The sequence below is a fragment of the Podarcis melisellensis genome, assembly GCF_964234715.1.
Source record: "Podarcis melisellensis genome assembly, chromosome: 16".
NCBI classification, from domain to species: Eukaryota; Metazoa; Chordata; class Lepidosauria; order Squamata; family Lacertidae; genus Podarcis; species Podarcis melisellensis.
Window position 1 is genome coordinate 18349052 of NC_138533.1, and position 21339 is coordinate 18370390.

At 45.7% G+C, this 21339-nt stretch overlaps 1 protein-coding gene across 10 annotated transcripts in view; it reads left to right on the forward strand.

The window, feature by feature from the left end:
• LOC309358964 (semaphorin-4A-like) overlaps positions 1–20633 on the forward strand; it is a 79574-nt gene extending 58941 nt beyond the window's left edge. For all 10 annotated transcript variants that reach the window (XM_081892313.1, XM_081892311.1, XM_081892317.1 and 7 more), the window contains 12 exons: positions 504–566; positions 2119–2217; positions 3547–3658; positions 4546–4653; positions 4892–5022; positions 7457–7626; positions 8262–8412; positions 10142–10331; positions 11336–11451; positions 11610–11767; positions 14718–14836; positions 15776–20633. In XM_081892313.1, the coding sequence (XP_081748439.1) occupies positions 504–566; positions 2119–2217; positions 3547–3658; positions 4546–4653; positions 4892–5022; positions 7457–7626; positions 8262–8412; positions 10142–10331; positions 11336–11451; positions 11610–11767; positions 14718–14836; positions 15776–16446 (2088 nt within the window). In that variant the 3' untranslated portion in view covers positions 16447–20633. The remainder of the gene's footprint in view (positions 1–503; positions 567–2118; positions 2218–3546; positions 3659–4545; positions 4654–4891; positions 5023–7456; positions 7627–8261; positions 8413–10141; positions 10332–11335; positions 11452–11609; positions 11768–14717; positions 14837–15775) is intronic.
• Positions 20634–21339: the final 706 nt, after the last annotated feature.

Here is a 21339-nt window from a genome sequence, read left to right on the forward strand (position 1 = left end):
AACCAGCAGAATTAGCCAGCTGATCACCTTAACCAAAATAATGTCCAGGGGCCAGAGACAGGTGGCTGTAAGGTGGGGATAAGCCACCTAGTGAAAACCGCAACATTATCTCAATTTGTGGACAGGACTTCTCCGTTTACAGATAATAGAGGAAGACTCAAGTATCTTAAAAGGGGCAGACTGGGGACAGCAGAAATGTGCCACAACTGGCACTTTTCCAAATGTTGTGGTACCGTTTCTCTAAGTGGGCAAAAAGAAGCATGTATTTGGATAGGGAGGGGAAGAAAATAACATGCAAAAAATGTGTTATATTATTAGAGGAAACGGCATGCTGCAATTTGCTTATCAGCCCTACAATGCTGACAAATTTCACGAGGGCGTTAAAAAAACCCCGCAAAGGGATATGTGGAGAATTGAATTTTAGACTGGAAGAATGAGAAACTCAGAGAATTATTACTACTACTACTACTGTTATCTAAAGTCTTTCCCTTTTCCTGTGATAGATACTGTGGGGCCCCACAGCCACAAAAAAGGTTGAGTGCGTCTTCAAGAAGAAAAGCAATGAGGTAAGATATGTCTATGTCTCTCTGTGTGTGAAGCATTATTTCCTTGCTTAGGAATTAGAACTTAGTCTGTATGTGTGTCTGTATGCAGCAAATATAAAAGCAGACCCTGAGTGGGGTGGGGGTTGAATCAGGGCCAGTGGACATGATGCTGACAAAGGGGTAGCTTAACTCTTTCTTCCTGCATTTGGCTGGTTTCGGTCCCTATCTCCACTCCAAAACTGCTGCCTGACCCATGGGGTGGGGGTAAGATATAGGAAACTCAGTTGTGCAAGAAGAAGCAGCATAAAACCAGGGGTGGTTCTGCTTGCAGGTCTCCTGTGCCATGTCTAGTGTGCCTTCAAATTGGTATTTTCTGTGGGGCCAGGTAAGGGAGGAACAAGTCGGTCCAGACATATACTCAACACACCCTAAAATGGCTTCAGGATTGTGGGATCTACTCTGGGTGGGTGGGGGGTTGTCTGTGTTTTGGGGATGAGAGGATTACTTGCTCTCTCAGATCCATTGGTGCCAGTTGCAAATCATGTACATTGACAGTTAAGAGAATTTTGAGCCCAGGAGTTTGTTTTGAGTGCTAGAACTGAATAGAGATCACAGTCCATAAACACACACACAGAGAGAGAGCCATTCCTGGTCTGCTTGCTCTGCCCCCCACCTTATTTCTTCATTCCAACAGTATAATTTAAGGGGTGGGTGGGGGTCTTTGTTCCTGCCATTGTTAAACTGTTGAGAATCAGAAATCCTTGCCGGTGTATTTCGAATCACCCAGGGCACTTGTCAAAGCAGAATTATACACAAGTGTCGCTCCCCCTGGTGGATAGTTTATTCATTTGCTTATTGGGGAATTTATAGCTTGTCTTTGGACAAGAGAGACCCTCAGGGAGCTGTAATGAAAAACAAACAGACAGTCTTGACTGTAAGCTGATTAAACAAAGGGGGGAGAGAGAGAGGGAGAGAGAAAGAGAGAGAGAAGTGGGGGGCAGCAACCTCCCATACTTGAAACTAAAAGCCAAAGCTTGTCTGGATAAATAGAAGTTTGGGGTCTATATAAAGCTCTTGAATCTGTCAGACCTGAGCAGGTAATTTGTGCCATAACTGTTGGGAGCCACCACCAAAAGGCACTCTTCTGGAGTGCCTACCAATCCTAGCTGATGGCGGGGCTTTGCTAGATTTTGAAGAGCAGGATGGTGCCTCTGTGTCATGGCCCCTGAGCTTGCACAGCCTCCTGAGCCAGGTGAGACTCATTGGAAGAGGAAGAGTTACCCCAGGAAAGCAGCTGTAAGAAGGGCCCATAGCCCCGGAGACAGAGCACATGCCTCCCATGCAGAGGAATTGCAGGCTCCCATGTTTTAAGGAAACAAATAATGCAGGTGTTACCTCTTAACCACTTCAAAAACCCATTCGAACTTGCAAGCAGAAAAGGGGCTGCTTTCGCGTGCATTCTGTACACTGTAGGACACAGTTGTGCATTTCGACAACCTCCCGGTGGAAACTTCCTCTGGGATGCAAATTTAAGTGGCAGATGAATCTTGATTTCCCCTCTTCATTTCCACAGACAGAATGTTTCAATTTCATCCGTGTCCTGGTGCAGCTGAACGACACACACCTTTACGCCTGCGGGACGTACGCTTTCAGCCCCACCTGCACTTACGTTGTGAGTTCCTGGGGCAGAGAGGGAAGGGGGCGGGCTCCACCAGGCTAGCAACTAACCAAGGGGTAGCCAAGGTGGTGCCCTCTGCCAGTTGTTGGACTCCAGCTCCCATCATTCCCAAACACTGGCTATGCTGGATGGTGCTGATGGGACTTGTGGTCCAACATCTGCAGGGTGCCACATTGGCTAGTCCTGGACTGGCGAAAACCTCTGCATCCTTTGTGATGTTGCATCTAATCTCCAGGGGAGCACCCATTGGATTTCCAGACTGCTATGCTGCACCCCTGAACTATAACTGTCTCAGGAGACCCAATGGATGCCTTGTACCACCTGCCCACCCCTTAAAGTGGAGCAGCCTAGTAACTAAGAGGCTGAGGCAAAAGACCAGAGATCCCTGGTTTGAATCTTGCTTTGCCATGAAGTCACTAGATGAACCTTAGGCAAGCTGTTCTTGCACACATCTCAACTTCCCCAATAAGAGAGAGAAGAGAGAACAATAAGAGTTTGGTTGATTCTCAGAGCTTAGTCTCACCATTTTCCAAACACAGAGCCTCATCCAGACACAAAACTTTGAGGTTTTCTACAATCAAGCAGTATATATATATGTTGGTGCTGACCTTTAAAGCCCTACACGGCCTCGGCTCAGTATACCTGAAGGAGCGTCTCCACCGCCACCATTCTGCCTGGACACTGAGGTCCGCCTTCGAGGACCTTCTGGTGGTTCCCTCACTGCGAGAAGTGTGGTTACAGGGAACCAGGCAGAGGGCCTTCTCGGTAGTGGCACCTGCCTTGTGGAAGGCCCTCCCATCAGATGTCAGGGAAATAAACAACTATTGGACTTTTAGAAGACATCTGAAGGCAGCCCTGTTTAGGGAAGTTTTTAATGTTTGATGTTTTATTGTACTTTTAATATTCTATTGGGAGCCACCCAGAGTAGCTGGGGAAACCCAGCCAGATGGACGGGGTAGAAATAATAAATGATGATGATGATGATGAAAAAATCAAATGAAACCAAAACAAAAAAAAGCTTACTGAACATCTGTGAACTAGTCAAGCATTCCTGCTTGACCTAACCTAACCTCCAAGGTTGTTTGGAGGATCAGAACAAAGCAAGGGATACACATAAGGCACCCAGAGCGTCCTGGAGGAAGAGAAGACCCATGCCCAAAATGCAATAGATAGAATTATGCAAGAAGAGTTATGCAAAACTATATTAGGAAGAAATTACGTTTCCCAAATTGTGCAGCAAATAGGGATGCTTGCTTTCTGAAGGACACTTTCCAATATATTTTTTTTCCTTCTTTTCCCCCTTTTCTTTCCCTGGCTTGCTAGGACCTGGAGAATTTTACCCTGGCGACTGATGTAAACGGCAAACCTCTCCTCCTGGAAGGGAAGGGCATTTGCCCCTTTGACCCTCAACATCAGAATACAGCAATCGTAGTCGGTGAGCCCTTGTAACACCCCAGAATCATTCCCTGTCCCCCTCTCCTGCCCAACGACACATTACTGAAGGCTCAATTTTTTTTATATATAATATTTATTAAGAATTTTTCAATACATTATAAAAAACAAACAAAATAACATATACTTTTACAATTACCATATTTTCTTCACTTCTTTGGACTTCCTCACATCTCTCGTTCCTGCATTCCAAGTTTTTCGAGCTTTACCCAGCAATTTATTACCTTGTATCAATTATTAAATTAAAGTTTCCCAACATTATGTCCCTAATTTCAGATAATTTTACCCAAACCTTAAAAACTTAAACTTTGACTTCATGTTTATCCAAAATTTATCTTATCCAATGTTTCCATTTATCTTCATATTCCCTTTAACTAGTTTAATGGAACCACATTGTTATTAATCTTGCATCTTTCTTAACATTCATACAATTTACAATACTTTTGTAAATAGTCCTTAAATTTTTTCCAGTCCTCCTCCACGGCCTCTTCTCCCAGGTCTCGGATTCTGCCGGTCATTTCTGCCAGTTCCATATAGTCCACATTACTGAAGGCTCTAATCCAACCTTCCCCATCCAGATGTTTTGGACTACAACTCCCATCAGCCCCCACCAGCTGGCAATAGAGGCCTGTGCTGTTCCCGGACCCATGCTGGTGCCTTTCCCAGGGGTGTGCACTGGAGATGAGATGCCCATTCTGGGATTTAACTGTTATGGGCCCTGGGGAGGGAGCTGAAGGGTGGGGAAGTTAGCAAAGCATACTGACTGACAAGATGTTTAGAAAGGCAAAAAGTGGCAGCAGTGAATTACCAGAACTCCAGAAAACAGGGACTGTTCCTTAGAAGGAATCATCTTGTTTCCTGCCTTTGCAGATGGTGAACTTTACACGGGTACCAGGAACAACTTTCAAGGCAATGAGGCCATCATCACTCGCACCCTGGGCAGCAGGACTGTTCTGAAGACAGATAACTGGCTGCATGGTAAGAGCAGAACTGGAGGACTGGGGAAGGGGGAAGGGTCTTAGTCCAACCCCCAACTAGAATCCAGTGACTCCCACCATCCACCATGGCCTGGTCACCTAGGCAACTGATAAGTTAATGGATTGGTACCCAGAGAAGATGCATCTCCTAGGCAACAAGCTTTCGCCTGGGGATTCACGCCAGCTGAGTCAAGAACTGGGAGGGCAAAGGGGATCTCATGTCTGGCTTCCCTCTCCAGGTGATGCAGCTTTCGTGGCCTCCTTCAACATCCCAGTCGACGACAAAGTCTACTTTTTCTTTGGGGAAACAGCTAAGGAGTTTGACTTCTTTGAGAAACTGACTGTCTCCAGGGTGGCTCGTGTCTGCAAGGTGAGCCGTCTCAAGAATCAAAGGAGCATATTTTCTGTGGCAAAGCTTTAGCTCTTGAATGTCTGAAGGAGTAATACATGAGCATGTGTAGAGTGGCTATCCCTTGCCTTCATTCATCACATATCTGGGATTGGAAAAGAGGGTTTCCCAAGAAGGAACTGGAGCCAGAATTTAATTTTAATTATTTTGCTAACATATTGGAAAGGTTTTTCCTTTACAAAAAAAGACAACAATAAGGCCAAGGTTGGTAGTTTGGAGCAAGGAGACTTAATAGAGATTTATTCCCTTTTGGACAATAGTGGACTGCCAATGATTTTCCCTTCCCCTCTCATAATGCTTGAATTATAAGAAGTAGATTTGGGGCAGACGAATGAAAGGACGAAGTGTAATTTGAGAATCCACTGGCACAAGATGTACTGATGGCTGGTAACTAAAATAGTTTTTAGTTTTGGATTTTTTAAAAAAGTATTGGACAAGTTCACAGAGACTAGGTCAGCCAGTGGCAATTAATTAGGACTTTTGTGTTCAATCTCCCTCTGAATATCAGATGCTTTCATGCCCCTGCTCCTATCCATCCTTCCTGAAATCTCTTAACTGGAGACCAGAACATAAGGGGAGCTTCTGCTAAATCAGAAAGGATGCCTTTCTAGGGTTGCTTTCCCAAAACTGTTGCCCACCAGATAGTAGTAGTAGTAGTAGTAGTAGTAGTAGTAGTAGTAGTAGTAGTATCATCATCATCATCATCATCATTTCATTTATTAGCCTTCACCAGTGGATCAATGGGCAGGTTGCAACAATTTAAAATTCAGAATTAAAGATAGGAAAAGCAGTTAGGGGTGTTGTACTACTACTGCCATTATCACTGTCCAGTTAGGGCCAGTGACTCCAGCATTGCAGCATGTTCCTTTGGGTCCCTTCCAACTCTACAATCTTATTACAGTGGTACCTCGGGTTACAGACGCTTCAGGTTACAGACACTTCAGGTTACAGACTCTGCTAACCCAGAAATAGTACCTCAGCTTAGGAACTTTGCTTCAGGATGAGAACAGATATCGTGCAGTGGCAGTGCAGTGGCAGCAGGAGGCCCCATTAGCTAAAGTGGTGCTTCAGGTTAAGAATGGACCTCCGGAACGAATTAAGTTCTTAACCCGAGGTACCACTGTATTCTGTGAACATTTGTAGGGTTGCAAGCTATGGAAGGTTGATCTAATGACTCTAGCATAGGGATATCAGAAACCGCTGGTGAAAATTGAAAAGGAAGTGAAAATTGCTGCAATCTGTGCTTCCGTCTGTGGCCAGGAATGGAAATCAGTCAGGTGAATTCTATTTGTACTTGTTCACATAATTTTGTTGGGTTTTTTTAAGCACACAAACAATACATAATGAATGGCTTATTAAACATTGTTATAACGTTTCTCTTTTACATTGCGATGAATGTAACTTCACAATTTACATAACTTACACTAAACAGCAGGCAGCAAGATGAATAACATAGTAGTTGGTGAAATCTGAACTGCAGTGGAATGGAAGCAGCTCTGATTGTGACAAAATGCAGTTTGGAGAGGAAATCACTGCTTTTTTACATCCCAACTCCAGCATCTTGCTGTTTCTCTCAGTGGTCAACCAGACTCCTCTGGGAAGCCCAGAAGCAGGGCACCCATGTAGGGAACAGCTAGGAACTGAACCTGAGACCTGCCTCCAGATCATAGGTGGCAAACTTCACACAGGCACAATGAACAACTTTTCAAGTGTGTATTATAAATAGTTAAATAAATGGGAAGAAAAGTCACATTGCACATCCTCAGTGTGAGGACTAAGCATATGCTTTTACCACTGTTGTTTAATACATCGTGATTCAGGTTTCATTATAAAATCAAGGGCAAAATGAAGAGAAAAATGTGCAACATTGCATAAAACAGAAAAACAAAGCAAACAGTAACATTGACAGGATTAATACAGACAACCAGCAATCTGATTATTCCAAGAGAGCCATCAGACAATTCAGGGGCTACTTAGGGACCTGAGGGTGAAGGGGAGGTTAATAATAATAATAATAATAATAATAATAATAATAATAATAATATACAGTGGTACCTCGGTTATCAAACGTAATCCGTTCCAGAAGACCATTCGACTTCTGAAATGTTTGAAAACCGAGGCGCAAAGGGAGGTCTGCAAAGTCCATGAAGAAAATTGGAAAAAAAACTCAGCAGAAGCCATTGGACTTCCGAGGCGCGTTCGAAAATGGAAGCATTTACTTCCGGGTTTCGCCATTCAGAAACCAAAATGTTCGGCTTCCAAGATGTTCAGCATCCGAGATATCACTGTCTACTCTTTCAATTGGTCTGCTATCAGGCCAACAGTGAGTAAGCGAGGAAGGGGTTAAATTGTCTCCTTGGTTTGTTAGTGATGCTTGCTTTTCCATCCTCCCTAGAATGATGTTGGAGGAGACAAGGTATTGCAGAGGAAATGGACCACGTTTCTGAAAGCTCAGCTGTCTTGCACCCAGCAGGGGCAGTTCCCTTACACCGTCATCCAACACATGTTTGCCCTCCCACAGCCAGGAGGTGGTGCTGATTTCTATGGTGTCTTCGGTTCTCAGTGGTAAGGCTGTGAGGGTCTTAGTCTTAGTGGGGGTGGGGGAGAAGTTTGGGTTGGTCTGCATTTTAACGGGAACCTCCCTAATCTGCACTTCCCCAAACATTAAATAAAACATTAAATTGGTATCTGAAGAAGTGTGCATGCACATGAAAGCTTATACCCAGAACAAACTTAGTTGGTCTCTAGGGTGCTATTGGACAATTTTTCAATTTATTTATTTATTAAATTAATTGAAACACAACTATCCTTCGAAACTTGCACTTCTCTGAATTTTACAATGTAGTTCTCCAGCCCCAAATTGCATATCTTATTGACAGCAAGAAGCCAAAAGGAATTATATTAGGCAAAATTGTTTATAAAAAAATGTGTGTCAGGAGAAATGCACACTAAAATGCTGACAAATGTTTGTACAGACCTTTTTAGGAAACTATAATAAGGCAAACTGATGTGGAAATGCAGCAAACTTAAATTGAGATTGGAAAAATGAGAAACTGAGAAAAGTTGAAATTGACAGATCACCCACTCTTACCTCAGAATTCATTTTTGGTCTAGCATTGTTCTAATTGGAGATAAATAAATGTGCCTCAGAGAATATGCAAAATTCTAGTGGGGCAACTACCTTGTATATTTCTTTGCAGGCAGGCAGGAAATCTTGGGAGCTCAGCAGTGTGTGCCTTCAGGCACGATGCTATCAAAAAAGCCTTTGATGGGAAATACAAGGAGTTGAACAAGGACTGTTCCCGATGGATGACCTACAATGGCCAGGCCATGAACCCTCGTCCTGGCAGTGTATGTATTGTTCCTAGCATTCTCCTTGCATTGAAGCCAGGGTCTGCCTTGCCCTCTTCTTAATCAAGTTTGATATAAACTTTCCTGCCTTTAAATATAGTTCTTGCACCAAATTGAACAGGCCCTAGAAAGGCAGCCATAACTCATTGGTAAACTGAAGAGGCAACTGTTCTCCAGGTTGGAATGGATGTTCTTCCCATCAGCAATACTCCTGGGCCAAATCCAGTGGTGTATCAAAAAAAAATATTGTAGCTAAAAAGGGCAATACGTGAGCCATGTTGTCTTAAGGTTTCTTGTCCCCTCTGTACCTTTCTCTCTGCCTCTCCATGTGCTTGGGCTGGTGGTAACATGGCAAAAGGTGTTATGTACCCAGCATGCCTGGAATTTTGCTGCCATAAAATGGTTTGTACTGTTGGTCACAAGTTCACCTGGAGGGGTTGTTCAGTTGTGCAACAATGTCAAAGTAATGTCAGGCGAGGAGAATATCTCACTGTACTTGGAATAGTGCTGATGCCAACTGAATAGTGGTGACCTCCCAGTTCACCTAGATCAGCTGTGGACCTTTTCCAAGGTCTATCAAGATCAGGGTGTAGAGACGAAAGGTTCCTTCCATGATGTTGATCTATTTCTTCTGCAGTAGTCGCAGGATAAGATTTTATTCCTTCTGTTGTCCTGCCCAGTTCCAGCCCTTTTCTCTCTTATGGCATTTGGTCAGCTGTAGGTGTCCTTTGGAGGGTCCCCAAAGCTTTCGATTCAGAACACAGAGCAATTCAAGCCTCTATATGTCCTTCCAACTCCCAGCACCTTCCAGATTCACAGACACTTTAGCCCTGGCTGTCATCTTCATAACTACAAGATCATGTCACCCCTAGCCAGGTGAAGGGGTGGGGAAAACCCACTCAGTTGTTTCTGTGACAAAACACCAACATATTTGCACATGCAGATAAGCTACTTGGCCAGGGTATATTGTCTTAACCAAGAGACTGGATTGACCAGTTCAGCAGGTTCACTCTGCTATATTCTAAACTCCCCACTACTAAATCACAGGCTTGGTGGGACCCACAGATATAATCCAAAGCAACCCCACAAACCTACAACAATATCTTAATTATTACAGAAAGAACTAAGTGGTGCTCCTGGTCACTCTGTTGGCTTTTTGCAGCACCATAGCTCAGGGCCAGCTTTGCCTGGAAAAAGGCCCCACATTCAATCTCTGACATCTCCAGGCAAGGCTGGAAAAGAACCCTGCCTGAATCTCTGGCTGCAAGTGGCTGCAAGTCAGTATAGATCTGGGGTAGCTGACGGGATGCTCTCCAAAAGTCGTTGGATGACAGCTTCCAACATCACAAACCATTGGCCATTCTGAGGGCAGCAGCTCAGTACAGGGGTACCTTGGTTCTTGAACTTAATCTGTTCTGGGAGTCTGTTTGACTCCCAAAGCCATTCGACAACCAAGGCACGGCTTCCGGTTGGCTGCAGGAGCTTCCTGCACTCACTCGGAAGCCATGGAAGCCGCATCGGACATTCGGCTTCCGAAAACATTCGCAAACCAGAACACTTACTTCTGGGTTTGCGGCATTTGGCAGCCGATGTGTTCAGGAGCCAAACCTTTCGGGTACCGAGATACCACTGTATAATTTTACAGTAAAAAGCTAGAAGAACCAATCGTCTGATTCAGTCAAAGTCAGCTTCCTATCCTTTATAATGTTTGAGCTTCTTCTCCCTGCAGTGCTCTGTTGGCCCGTCTTCAGACAAAGCTCTGACGTTCATGAAAGACCACTACCTGATGGATGAGAAGATTGAGCCGACCCATAACCAACCTCTGCTGGTGAAGCAAAACGTTAAATACACCCGGATTGTGGTGCACCAAACTCAGAACAGCTTGGGACATCCCTACAACGTGATGTTTCTTGGGACAGGTATGGGTGGTTGTTGTTTGCTTTGGTGGTAGAGATTGAGCTAATTGCTTTGTCACCTCATTATTCCCTTTGACCCAACAAGGGCTGCAACATTTAACCAACTGATGAGCTGAACAGCATTGATCGCAAGCATTTTGATTAATAATAATGTTTTATTTATACCCTGCCCATCAGGCTGGGTTTCCCCAGCCACTATGAGCAGCTTCCAACAGAATATTAAACAGAATAAAACTTCAAGCGTTAACAACTTCCCTAAACAAGGCTGCCTTCAGATGTCTTCTAAAAGTCAGATAGTTGTTTATTTCCTTGACATCTGGTGGGAGGGCATTCCACAGGGGGGCGCCACCACTCCCAGAAGCTAGCTGTCCATCGTGTCAAAGGTCACCAGATAATGTGCTAAAGGTTCATAGAACCATAGAAGTGCAGAGTTGGAAGGGACCGAAAGGGTCTTCTAGTCCCACCCCCTGCAGTATAGGAACCACAACCTTCTCCCATGAGAAGCTGGGAAAACGGATGGTGGTATTGCAGATGCCTTTGTCCATCTTTCCAAGCCTCACCCATCTTAGCTCTTTCTGCTCAGGGCCTAATTTTCCCTTGAAGTCAGGAGGGGCAGCACGAGAGAACAGCCCCCCACCATGGCTTACTTTCTGTCAGTCAACAGAAAGGCAACCCCCTGCCACACAGTTAGGGCTCTGAAAGTGGAAGTGAACCTCATGTATGAGGGAGGATGGACTGCAAGAGGGGAAGAAGTCAGTTCCCCTCACCCACATGCATGGGCATAGCCAAGATTTTTGTGGGGGGAGGTTCAGGCCTTTTCTTAGGGGGGAACAGAATCTCAGTTAACTATGTAGGGGGCAGCTGCCCCTCCCCACCCCCCACCCCTTGGCTACAACTATTCCTACATGCCCCTTTTGGGGACACAGAGCCCTTGATGGGGACAGGCCTGCATTTTAGCAAACCCTTCTGCCAGCACTATGACTCACTTGATACCTTGTCTTCCACAGACAAAGGTGCCCTTCACAAAGCCGTGGTCGTTGGCACCGAGGCTCACATCATTGAGGAGATCCAGCTGTTTGAGAAGCCAGAGGCGGTCCAAAACCTGCTGCTCTCCCCTGAAAAGGTGGGCATCCTTTCTTGCATAGGATTGGGGCAACATACTTTTAAGGGGCTGTATCTCATTAAAAAAAACCACAGGCATCCATCTCATAGCTACACAAAGAGAGAAACAAGAATAAGAATGATAATGACCATAGTCTTCCTCTGCCTGTGCCTTCTTAGGGGATTCTGTATGTGGGCTATTCCACGGGAGTCCTCCAAGTGCCCTTGGCAAACTGCAGCATCTACACAACCTGTGCCAACTGTGTTTTAGCGCGAGATCCTTACTGCGGCTGGGATGGGCAGAAGTGCCGAGATATCTGGGGTGCTACAGAGAACTTGTGAGTATTTGCAGTATCCCTCAGGGATTGTCGCATTAAAAATATAACAGGGCCCCCTAATACGTGCATGATAACTGACACAATCCAGTCACGACATCATAATGTGGTGTTAGCAGTCCCTTCCTAGCTTATGCTGTGCTAAATTTCACATTTGTAGCGTGAAAGAAGCCCGTAGTTTCATGGAACCTCTGTCCAGAAGCAAGCCATCACTGAATACCAGATGCTAGGAACCAATGGCAGGGAACTTCCTTACTTGGAAGCTTCCTAGAAGCATCTGATTGGCTGCTGTGAGAAATGTGATAGTGGGGTAGATGAACTGAAATATACTCAGAGTCGAGTGTGGATTTCATGCTCTTTATTCAGCTCATAGTAGTAAGGAATGCCAGTTCCCCCGAAATGTCTGCTTTATATACACAATGGGCCCCACATGATTGGCTAATTCCGGTATTCTCCTGTAGGCCAGTCAGGTTGCAGATTCACTTCCACCTGGAGTTGGATTGGGTGGCTCCTGCGGACCAATCAGACTGCTGCATTCTGGATCCTATTGTTCTAGGACCAATCAGACTGCTGCATTCTGAATCCTATTGTTCTAGGACCAATCAGACTGCTACATTTTGGATCCTGTTCACTCAGTACATAACAAGGACCCAACTCAGTCTGATACAACATGGCTCAGCTTAATTGCTCCCTAAATGCTAATGGTGTTGTGGTGGCACTAGAGCCTGTGATTTTGGGTTGTGGTGCTCCTTTTGTGAAGCATCCCAGATATAGGTTAATAGCCTCTCATTCCCCCCTGCCCACCTCTCCTCGTTATTTATTTATTTTTCTTAGGTTTATACCCCCACATTTCTTCTGTCATGGAACCCAAGGTGGTGAGCATGTGGTTACGGAGAATACTTGCCTTGCATGTAAAAAGTTTCAAATTCAATCCTTAACATCTCCAGGTAGGACAGGGATAAAACTCCCTGTCTGAAGCCCTGGGAAGTCGCTGCCCAAATCAGTGCAGACATTACTGAACCAGTAATAACAATATAATCATAATCATAATTTATTACTTATACACCACCCATCTGACTGGGTTGCTCTGGCCACACTGGGCAGCTTCCAACAAAAATACAGTGCGGAGGGGATCAAACATTAAAAACCTCCTGAAACAGGGCTGCCTTCAGATGTCTACGAAAAGTTATATGGTTATTTAATTCCTTGACATCTGATGGGAGGACGTTCCACAGGGAGGGTGCCACTACTGAGAATGCCCTCTGCCTGGTTCCCTGTAACTTTACGTCTCGCAGTGAGGGAACTGCTAGAAGTGCCCTTGGAGCTGGATCTCTGTTTCTTGCCTAGACAGCGGGGGCAGAGACACTCCTTCATATATACAGGGCTGAGGCCATTTAGGGCTTTAAAAGTCAGCACCAACACTTTGAATTGTGCTCGGAAGCATATTGGGAGCCAATGTAATTATTTTAGGACCCATGTTACGTGGCCTGGTGGCTGCTCCCAGTCACTAGTTTGGCAGCTGCATTCTGGATTAGTTTTAGTTTTCGAGTCACCTTCAAAGGTGGCCATACATAGAGCACACTGCAGTAGTCCAGTCGGGAGATAACCAGAGCATGTACCACTTGGCGAGACAGTAGCCGGGAAGGTGGGGTTTCAGCCAGCGTACAAGATAGAATTGGCAGACAGATGGACTAAAGGTCTGTATAAAGGAGCTTTCTATGTTTGTATGGGTCATAGGTGCTCACCTATCCAGGTACTGTCCAGACCTGTCCCACACCTGCTTCAGCAAGGTGGCATGAACCTTCTCTCTCTCTATCTCTCTCTGAAATAAAATGCAAATTTTGAGAGGAGAAGTCTGTCGACTGCTGTAACCCACAAGAACTAATTGGGCTCTCCATGGACAGTTGTACCAAATGCCATGTGCTGAAGACAAAATGCAGGGCTTCGTGCTCCATCTGTAGGTTTCTTGGAGGCCTCTGGTTGGCTACAACAGAAAACACTGAATTGGTCTGCTTAGTAGGGATGAAGGAAAAATGTGGCTTGATTCAAAACACTTTTTAAATGAGAATCTATCTAATACATGCTTGCCTAATACATGTGAACTGAAATGCACGTATCTTTCAAGATTCACGCTTCTCCAGATTTTGCTATGCAGTTCTCCAGCCAAAACGTGCTTACAAGAATAAAGGCTTCTATTAGTGAAAAGAATGTGCTAGAATGCATTAAATTAGGGAAATTACTGCAAAAAAAATGCATGTACTAGGCAAAATTGCATGCACATGAAAATTAGTATGAGTTATCATGTAGACTTGTGAGAGGAAATTGCTATCTGTTTTTTTTAAAAAAAATATGCTTTTCCGGTTTATACATTTCACTAATTTTACAATCATTTTAACATTTCAAAACTTGACTTCATCCCCCCTCTTTCTGTGGTTCCTTAGATTTATTTTTAATATCTTCTGCATATCCAAATTAACTCAATTTGCTGATTTATTCATCTGCTTTAAATATATACTCTTATAAAACTGCAGGTTATTACAATAATCCTGCCAATGTTCTTATCTGTTTACAATTTATCTGTAAATATTCAATAAACCACTTCCATTCTTTTATTAAAAGTTTGTTATCTTGATTTCTTATTCTTCTGGTAAGTTTCGCCATTTCTGCATATTCCATAAGTTTTTTGTATCCATTCTTCCTTTGCTGGGACTTCTTCTTTCCATTTTTGGGCGAGTAACATTCTTGCCGCTGTAGTAGCATTCATGAATAAGTTTCTATACATTTTAGGTAGTTCTGTCCCTGTAATTCCCAAAAGAATCTCAATTGGGGAATTTGCAATCTGATGTGGAAATGGGGAAAATTGAATTTAAAATGGGGAAGATTTGTCCTTCCCCGCTTCTTAGCACAACCCAGTAAGGCAGTTCTTACTTTCCTGTCTTCTCTTTGTTCCTAGGAATGACTTGGTGCAGAATATCGAGACAGGGAAGCCGGATCCTGGGTGCCAGCCCAAGAGCGGAATTGGCAGAGCCATACCAAGGACTCGGAATGGCCCTGAAAGCGGTTTGCTAACAAGTTTAGTATGAGCCTTGCAGAGTTTGATTGATTGGCGAAGGTTCTTCCCCTGTTCGGAAACAAAAGGCCTTGTACTTCCCAAGGCTGTTTGTTGCTTTGCGAAAGCAATGCATTTGAAAGCAAGATGCCCGTTTGCTAAAGCCGCACAGAAGTTTCGTTTGGGAAGACCATCCAAGAAAATGATAGGGGAGGGGAATGTGTGTTAGGAATCCCAATGGCTGTGGTCGACTATCTTTGCAACCTCTGCTGCTCCTAAGGATTTTAGATTCATTTCTAGCAGGGAGGAGAAATTTGCTAGACTATGTTGGGGGCAGTGATCTGTCTATGGCAGAAGGGTAGGAGAGGGTTTGGGGTAGCAAACTGTCATGAGCACCCATGTTCACTGTGTTCTCCAGCTGCCTTGGGACAGTCCCTGGTTGTTGTTCTTATTTTATCTTTAAGGGAGATTTTGGTAATGGTTTTTTAAAAAAGAAAAACTTAGCGTGTCCACAGTGTATGTTCCATCAGATTCCAGCTCCCTCCCCTCCGAGGTGAATCTTTTGAGCAAATTCAGCTAGCCAGTCCTGCTAGCAGAAGCCTGTGCAACAGGGATCTCCTCCCACCCACTGCACCCCCCCAAAAAAATTGGCTGGAGGGGTCAGGAGGAGAGAGGAGATTGTTGCATCAGGCAAACAGAAACATTTGCGCTGATGGAGCAATCCCTTAGAGCTATGTTTAACGGTGTGAGATGCAGCTGTGTGCACTAGTGCGCATGCAAACCAATTCATGTGCATGAACGCCAGAGTGTCCAGCAACATGTAGCCAGCCATCAAGCCCACATGGTGACTCTTGAAATGCGAACAGGGATGCTGTAAGTACAAACAATGCATCCGTATTTTTTATCTATGAAATGGTGGAGGACATGAATCACAGCTTCGTTTCTCTTCCTATAAATTTCAGTTATGACCGCTTCGTTCAACACCATGGTGAGGCTGCCCTGCCCGCAGGCTTCCGCTCTGGCCAACTACTCGTGGAACTACCCAGACAGGAAGATTCCGGACAGGCTGATCCTAGAGGACGACAAGGCCCTAGTCATCATCGTGCACGAGGAGACGTTGGGTCTCTATGAGTGTTGGGCCAGCGAGAACGGCTACCAGCAATCAGTGGCGCGCTACCACGTCAGGACCCATGACTCCCCTGCCAGGGTGGACGGAGCCCGCGAATCGCATGCTGATGGAGAGCCAGTGGGGGAGTATCGCTCCTACTGGGTCCAGTTTGTCACTGTGACAGTGCTGCTGTCAATGACCTTGGCCGTCGTGGTAGCGTTGGCCTTTTTCTCCTACCACGACAAGCTGAAAGCGAGGAGCAAAGTGCAGGGCTGCAGCAGCCTCCCTGACGCCAGTAAGGCCTCCGGGCAAGAGAAGGTCCCTCTCAACAGCAGCCAGATCCCCCCGCAAAGCAGCGAATACCAGATGCAGGGCCCTTGCCAGGAAGCTGCCGACAGCTCCAAAACCTGCTGCGTTGAAGTGGGGGGGCCCTTTCAGGACATTGATGCTGACAACAACTGCTTGGACTCGGGCCTGGCCAACGGGGACGACTCTAGAGCGGCCGTGACAGCGGAGGGGATCTAGCCTGGCCTACCTTGTCCCCCACCAGCTGTTGCCAGGAGCAACTCTTACCAATTGCAGCAAATTCACACAGGCAACCTGACAAAAACAAAAAAACCAGAAGTCTTAGCACTACTGTGGTGCTCTTTTGAAACACCACCAGAAAACACAGAGTTACCTCTGATTTCAGTATTTCCCCCCTCCCTGTTTTCTGGTCTGTTCAATGCCACGTAAAACCCAGGGCTTAGTGTCGCACCGCTGGCTGAATCCCTGTCATGCTTTCGTGTCGCCACCTCCATCCATCGGGTGCTGGGCCAGCATCCCCAAACATTCACTCACTGCCAAATCCACAAACCTCTCTGTGAAGTGCTTACCAAAACCCAGAAGGCGGAGTCCCCTCGCTGACTCCTGGTCTCCAGAGCTGTTGGGTTTGGAGATGCGCAGGAGTGAAGGGCAGGTGCGACAAGGAGTGGTTGGGTCAGGGCTGTTTGCTCCATGGAGAGGTAGCAGCCTGGATGTCATGCATCCTAGATGACAACCACAGAGAGAGAGGTTACAGAGGATGTTACTGAGAGGGTGGCAGTTCTTAAGGTTACGGCGATGCAAGACTGGGCTTCCTATGCAGAAGGGCAGCTCAGTGATCATCATGAGGCAGCTCTACAAAGTATAGTGGCACTGTTGGGGCCGCAGAATGGGGATACTGAGAGGACAGAGCCACAGGGCATTCTGTGCAAGGTTCCCAGGAGCAGAGGGGCCCTTGTGCGTTGTTGTGCCCAATGTGGTTCTCAGTTTTCCTTTGTGATTAAGCCAGGCCTGCCTCTGACTTGCATTTGTGGATGAAGAGAGTGTGGCAGGTCTCCATTTTGCCTGCTTTAAATTAAAAAGGAAACAGAAGTGGGGAGGTGGGAGGTGTTTGGAAGGTCTTTCTGTGTTCTGCAAGGAGCGCTCAGGAGCAGAGGAAATAGCCTTACAGTGAGTCGGACCACTGGTCCGTCCTGCTCAATAACACTGACTAGGGTATCAGAAGGGGTGCTCTCAATCCTATGCAGAGACGTCAGGGACTGAGCCTGGAACAGAATGGTCTGCCACTGAGCTGTGCCCTCTATAGCTTACCTAAGGAGTCTTTCTCCACACCTTGCAAAACCACTAGAGGCCCCTTTCACCTGTTTGTAGCAGGTCTGCGTGCTCTGCTCTATAATATACATACTTGCGTAGCTGGGCCATTGAAATTCTGTGCCAAAAAGCAAAAGGAAATCTAAGTTCGCTGCCACAATTTTCATCCTTTTTTTCTTTTAAAAAGGCACAACATGTTTGCATAGTTTATGTTGGTTTTCTGGGTTGAGTGGGCCAGGAGTATTAGCTATGCAAGGCCTGAAGGGTGTCTCCCCACCCCTTGAAATCTTCCACACATACCTACCCCCCTCCAGCTTCTACTATTTCCACAGGCATCACTCGCATACTTTTTCAGGCATGGCCTTTGCAACCATAAGGACTAGATTCTTGTTCCCCTTTCCACTTCCTAAAGCGAAACCTGTGAGTCTTTGAAAGATGGTCCCTGCCCTCGGCATACCAGGTTCTCTGCAAGCCCTGCCCACGTTCTTCCAGAACTAGAGCATGCAACACATAAGAGCTACCCACATGTGGAGGCCATTTTAAATTGCTTGGGTAAAGCAGTGGGCTCCCTTACACCATGGGTGGGCAACATGGTGCTACAGGTGATGGGAATTGTAGTCCAACCACACTTGGAAGGCATCACATTGGCTATACCTACCCTGCAGCTCGGGCAACTTCTACCATCTTCTTTGCTGTGCTGTAGCACCAATTGTCTGATTCCATATGGGATATTCTCCTTATGGGAACAACTCCTCTGTAAGGCGGTTTTATTTTGACAGCCAATTGGTCCTCATGCTGATGCTTACTGTGAGAAGACTCGTTGCTAACTCGTCCCCCTTTTCAGTTGCAAAGTGCTTTACATGCGTTTGGCCTCACAACCCCCCCCCCCCCGTGAGGCAGGTCAGTATTATTCCTCTTCGCCATGTGGGCAGCAAAAGGAGTTTGCCCAACGCCCTGCACAGAGCCAAATCGCGTCTCCGCTTGACACAGGTGCCTTGGCTGACTTGGCAGAGGGATGCCCCTTCGCCATTTGCTTTTCTCCTCCTCCAAAGTCAGCCAGAAGTCTTGGCTCCTGGAACTGAGCCTACAGACAACTCCTTAGAAGTTTTTTGTGCACCCCCCCCCCTATCTTTGTTTTCCCGTGTATGTTGCTCTGCTGACCTCTAGTGAGCAAAACTGCATTCACAGTCGCTTTCAAGCCTTCCTTTTGCCCCTACAACTTTCCTCTGTTAACCTATTTGCTCTGCTTGTGGACAGACCTTGGTTGCTGGAGGAAGGGAGGTGTGTGAAACAAAATTTGTCCCGAGTTCTAAGCCTGTCTTTACGGCCATTGCCTTGGGCATGCAAAACTACTTGCAGTATTTCTTGTTTTAGAATTGCATTGTTTTTGTTGGTCTAAAAGAAGAATTATTTGAATGAGAGACTTCCAAGGTCCAGTGATTCTGCTAGCGCGCTAATGCTCTGGACTCAGTGATGTGGACGTGCCTCGAAGGAAGACACATACGTTGCCACTGAAGGCTGTTTCATGTGTAGCAACCAACTGTACACTTTGGGGAGAGGAAAGGCTTGCTCCACGATGACCATACCTGCACGATTAATCTTTTAGCAAATAAAATTCTTTGTCGTGTCCATGTTTTGCCTTTTTAGGTGTGTCTTTAAAGTGTCTTTGGCCTGCACTGAAGAAAACATGATGTATGAAGAGGACCTGAGTTCGAATGGCGCGTTGTTTCTTCCAAGCAGCAGCAGCAGCTATTGGCATGCCTTGTACACACCTTTCCTCTTTGTGTGTACATATATGTGTCTGTGTGTCTCTGTATGCAAGAGAGTGATGTTCTTAACTGTTGTGTTGGAGTGGCACCTCTCCCAAAAGAAGGGATAGGTGGGAAATCCTAGCCGGTACACCTTCTCACCAGCTAATTAATTTAACTGTATATCAATTGATAATTGGCCATTGAGTTGTGGGGGGCGGGGGAAGCGAAATCTTTAAACGTATACTTAAAAAAACAAACAGGTACTGTCCTAAAGGATTTAATGGGAGTGAAGTAGAATATAGGAGGAGACTTTTCCCAGAGGAAGGAATATTTATATCGCTTAATCTGTCCCCACAACTTCTCAGGTTTTTGCCTATTTATCCTTCCCTTCTGAAGAATAAGCAAAAGCACTCCCATGTTTGCAGAGCCATCAAATTGCGGAGTTGGAACCATCAACTCCAACCCCCTGCAATGCAGGATATCACAGCTCCTTGCACACACCATTCGGCTGCTGTGTACACACTATATACCTAGAATCCTGGGAACTGCAGTTTACACCTCAGAGAGCTACAATTCCCAGCACTCTTAACTGCAGTTCCCAGGATTCATTGGGGGGGTAGGGTGTCCATTAAATGTCTGGTGTGTACACACCCGGTGGCGAGTTGAGAGAGTTGCTCATCATCAAATAAGGAGGATTTTTAAAGAGCTGCTTTTTCTTCCCATGCTCCTTGAGATCCAGATGATGCCCCCCTCCTCACCCCACAACAAAATTCATTTTACCAAGATGGGGGGGGGGAATTATGGCTCTATCAGCTGCTGTTAAGTTGGAGTGACTGAGGCTGGAGAGAGAGATAAAATTGTCAGTTGAAAAATCATTTTCTGTGGTAGCCTCATGCCTTCTGGATGTTTTGGACTCCCAGCTTCATGCTTTTCCTGGCTGGGGCTGATGGGAGTCGGAGTCTGAAATGGCCACTCTGTCAGGGGCTGGTTAGAGTCCAAAACATCTGAAAGGCACCAGGTAAGCAAAGGCTGGCGTGCACAGGTACACATTTCTTCCCCAGTTGCCTCTGGTCAAACAGACTTTTGAAAACAGGAAAATAAAATTTAAAAACTATTTTTGCTTGGCTGGAGCCAGAAATGGGGAGCACCTCAAGCAAGGACCCCCCCCCTTTCAACTTGCTCTTCAGAAAAACACATAACCTCTCTCCAGCCTGATTTGATCTCCTCAATGGAGGAAAATGCATGTCCAACAGGGTGTTTTGTCTGTTGTTCATTGTGTTGTTTATAACTTGTTTTTTTAAATGTGTTTATATGTACTATTTTTATTAAAAAGTTTGATGCATTGTGGTATTAGTGGTTAATAACTCTTGATTATTGTATCAGATTCTCATCTTGGGGCAGATGTCAGAGGCAATACCTGAGTCAGAAGGCTCATTATCCATACTTGCCTTTCCTCTGCTTTTAACAGGCACAATTTAAAGCTCCATATCTGAGTGCCCTTCTTTGTTCCGGAAGCAAAACGTTGACATTTGCTCCAATTCAGCTTTAAAGAGCAGCTTTTCGTGGGGAAAACTCAAGTCAAAAAAGAGGGGAGAAAAGCTTGGACCCTGAGCATTAAAGCATAGCTAAACCCTTAGTCCTCCCCCCACCCTCCACTACCTGCAGCCACTAAGCTTGCCAGATATCAGGTGTGGTGTGCAGTTTTAGGCTTCTCGTTCTCAGGGTCTGTGAGGAAGGCCTCAAATTGCAAGGTGAAGGGGCAGTTGGGCTCTGCCAGGGCTTCTTGGTCAATTCCTTCACCCTGATCTCAGGGCAGTGCTGCTACACAATGATGAACAAGCTCACCTCCAAAGACATCTCTCACCTGAGCTATTTTTCTAGAAAGAGAGGTGCTGGAGCTCCCCATGAATACCTCCCTTGTTCTTTTTATAATGGCAATGGCACCCACCTCAATTCTGGAAAGTTAACGCAGGGGAGGAAGCCGTGTTTCTCACTACCTCAACAACAATTCTCTCAAGTCCCTCCTGGCCAGGCCCAGAGCACCATGGTGCCC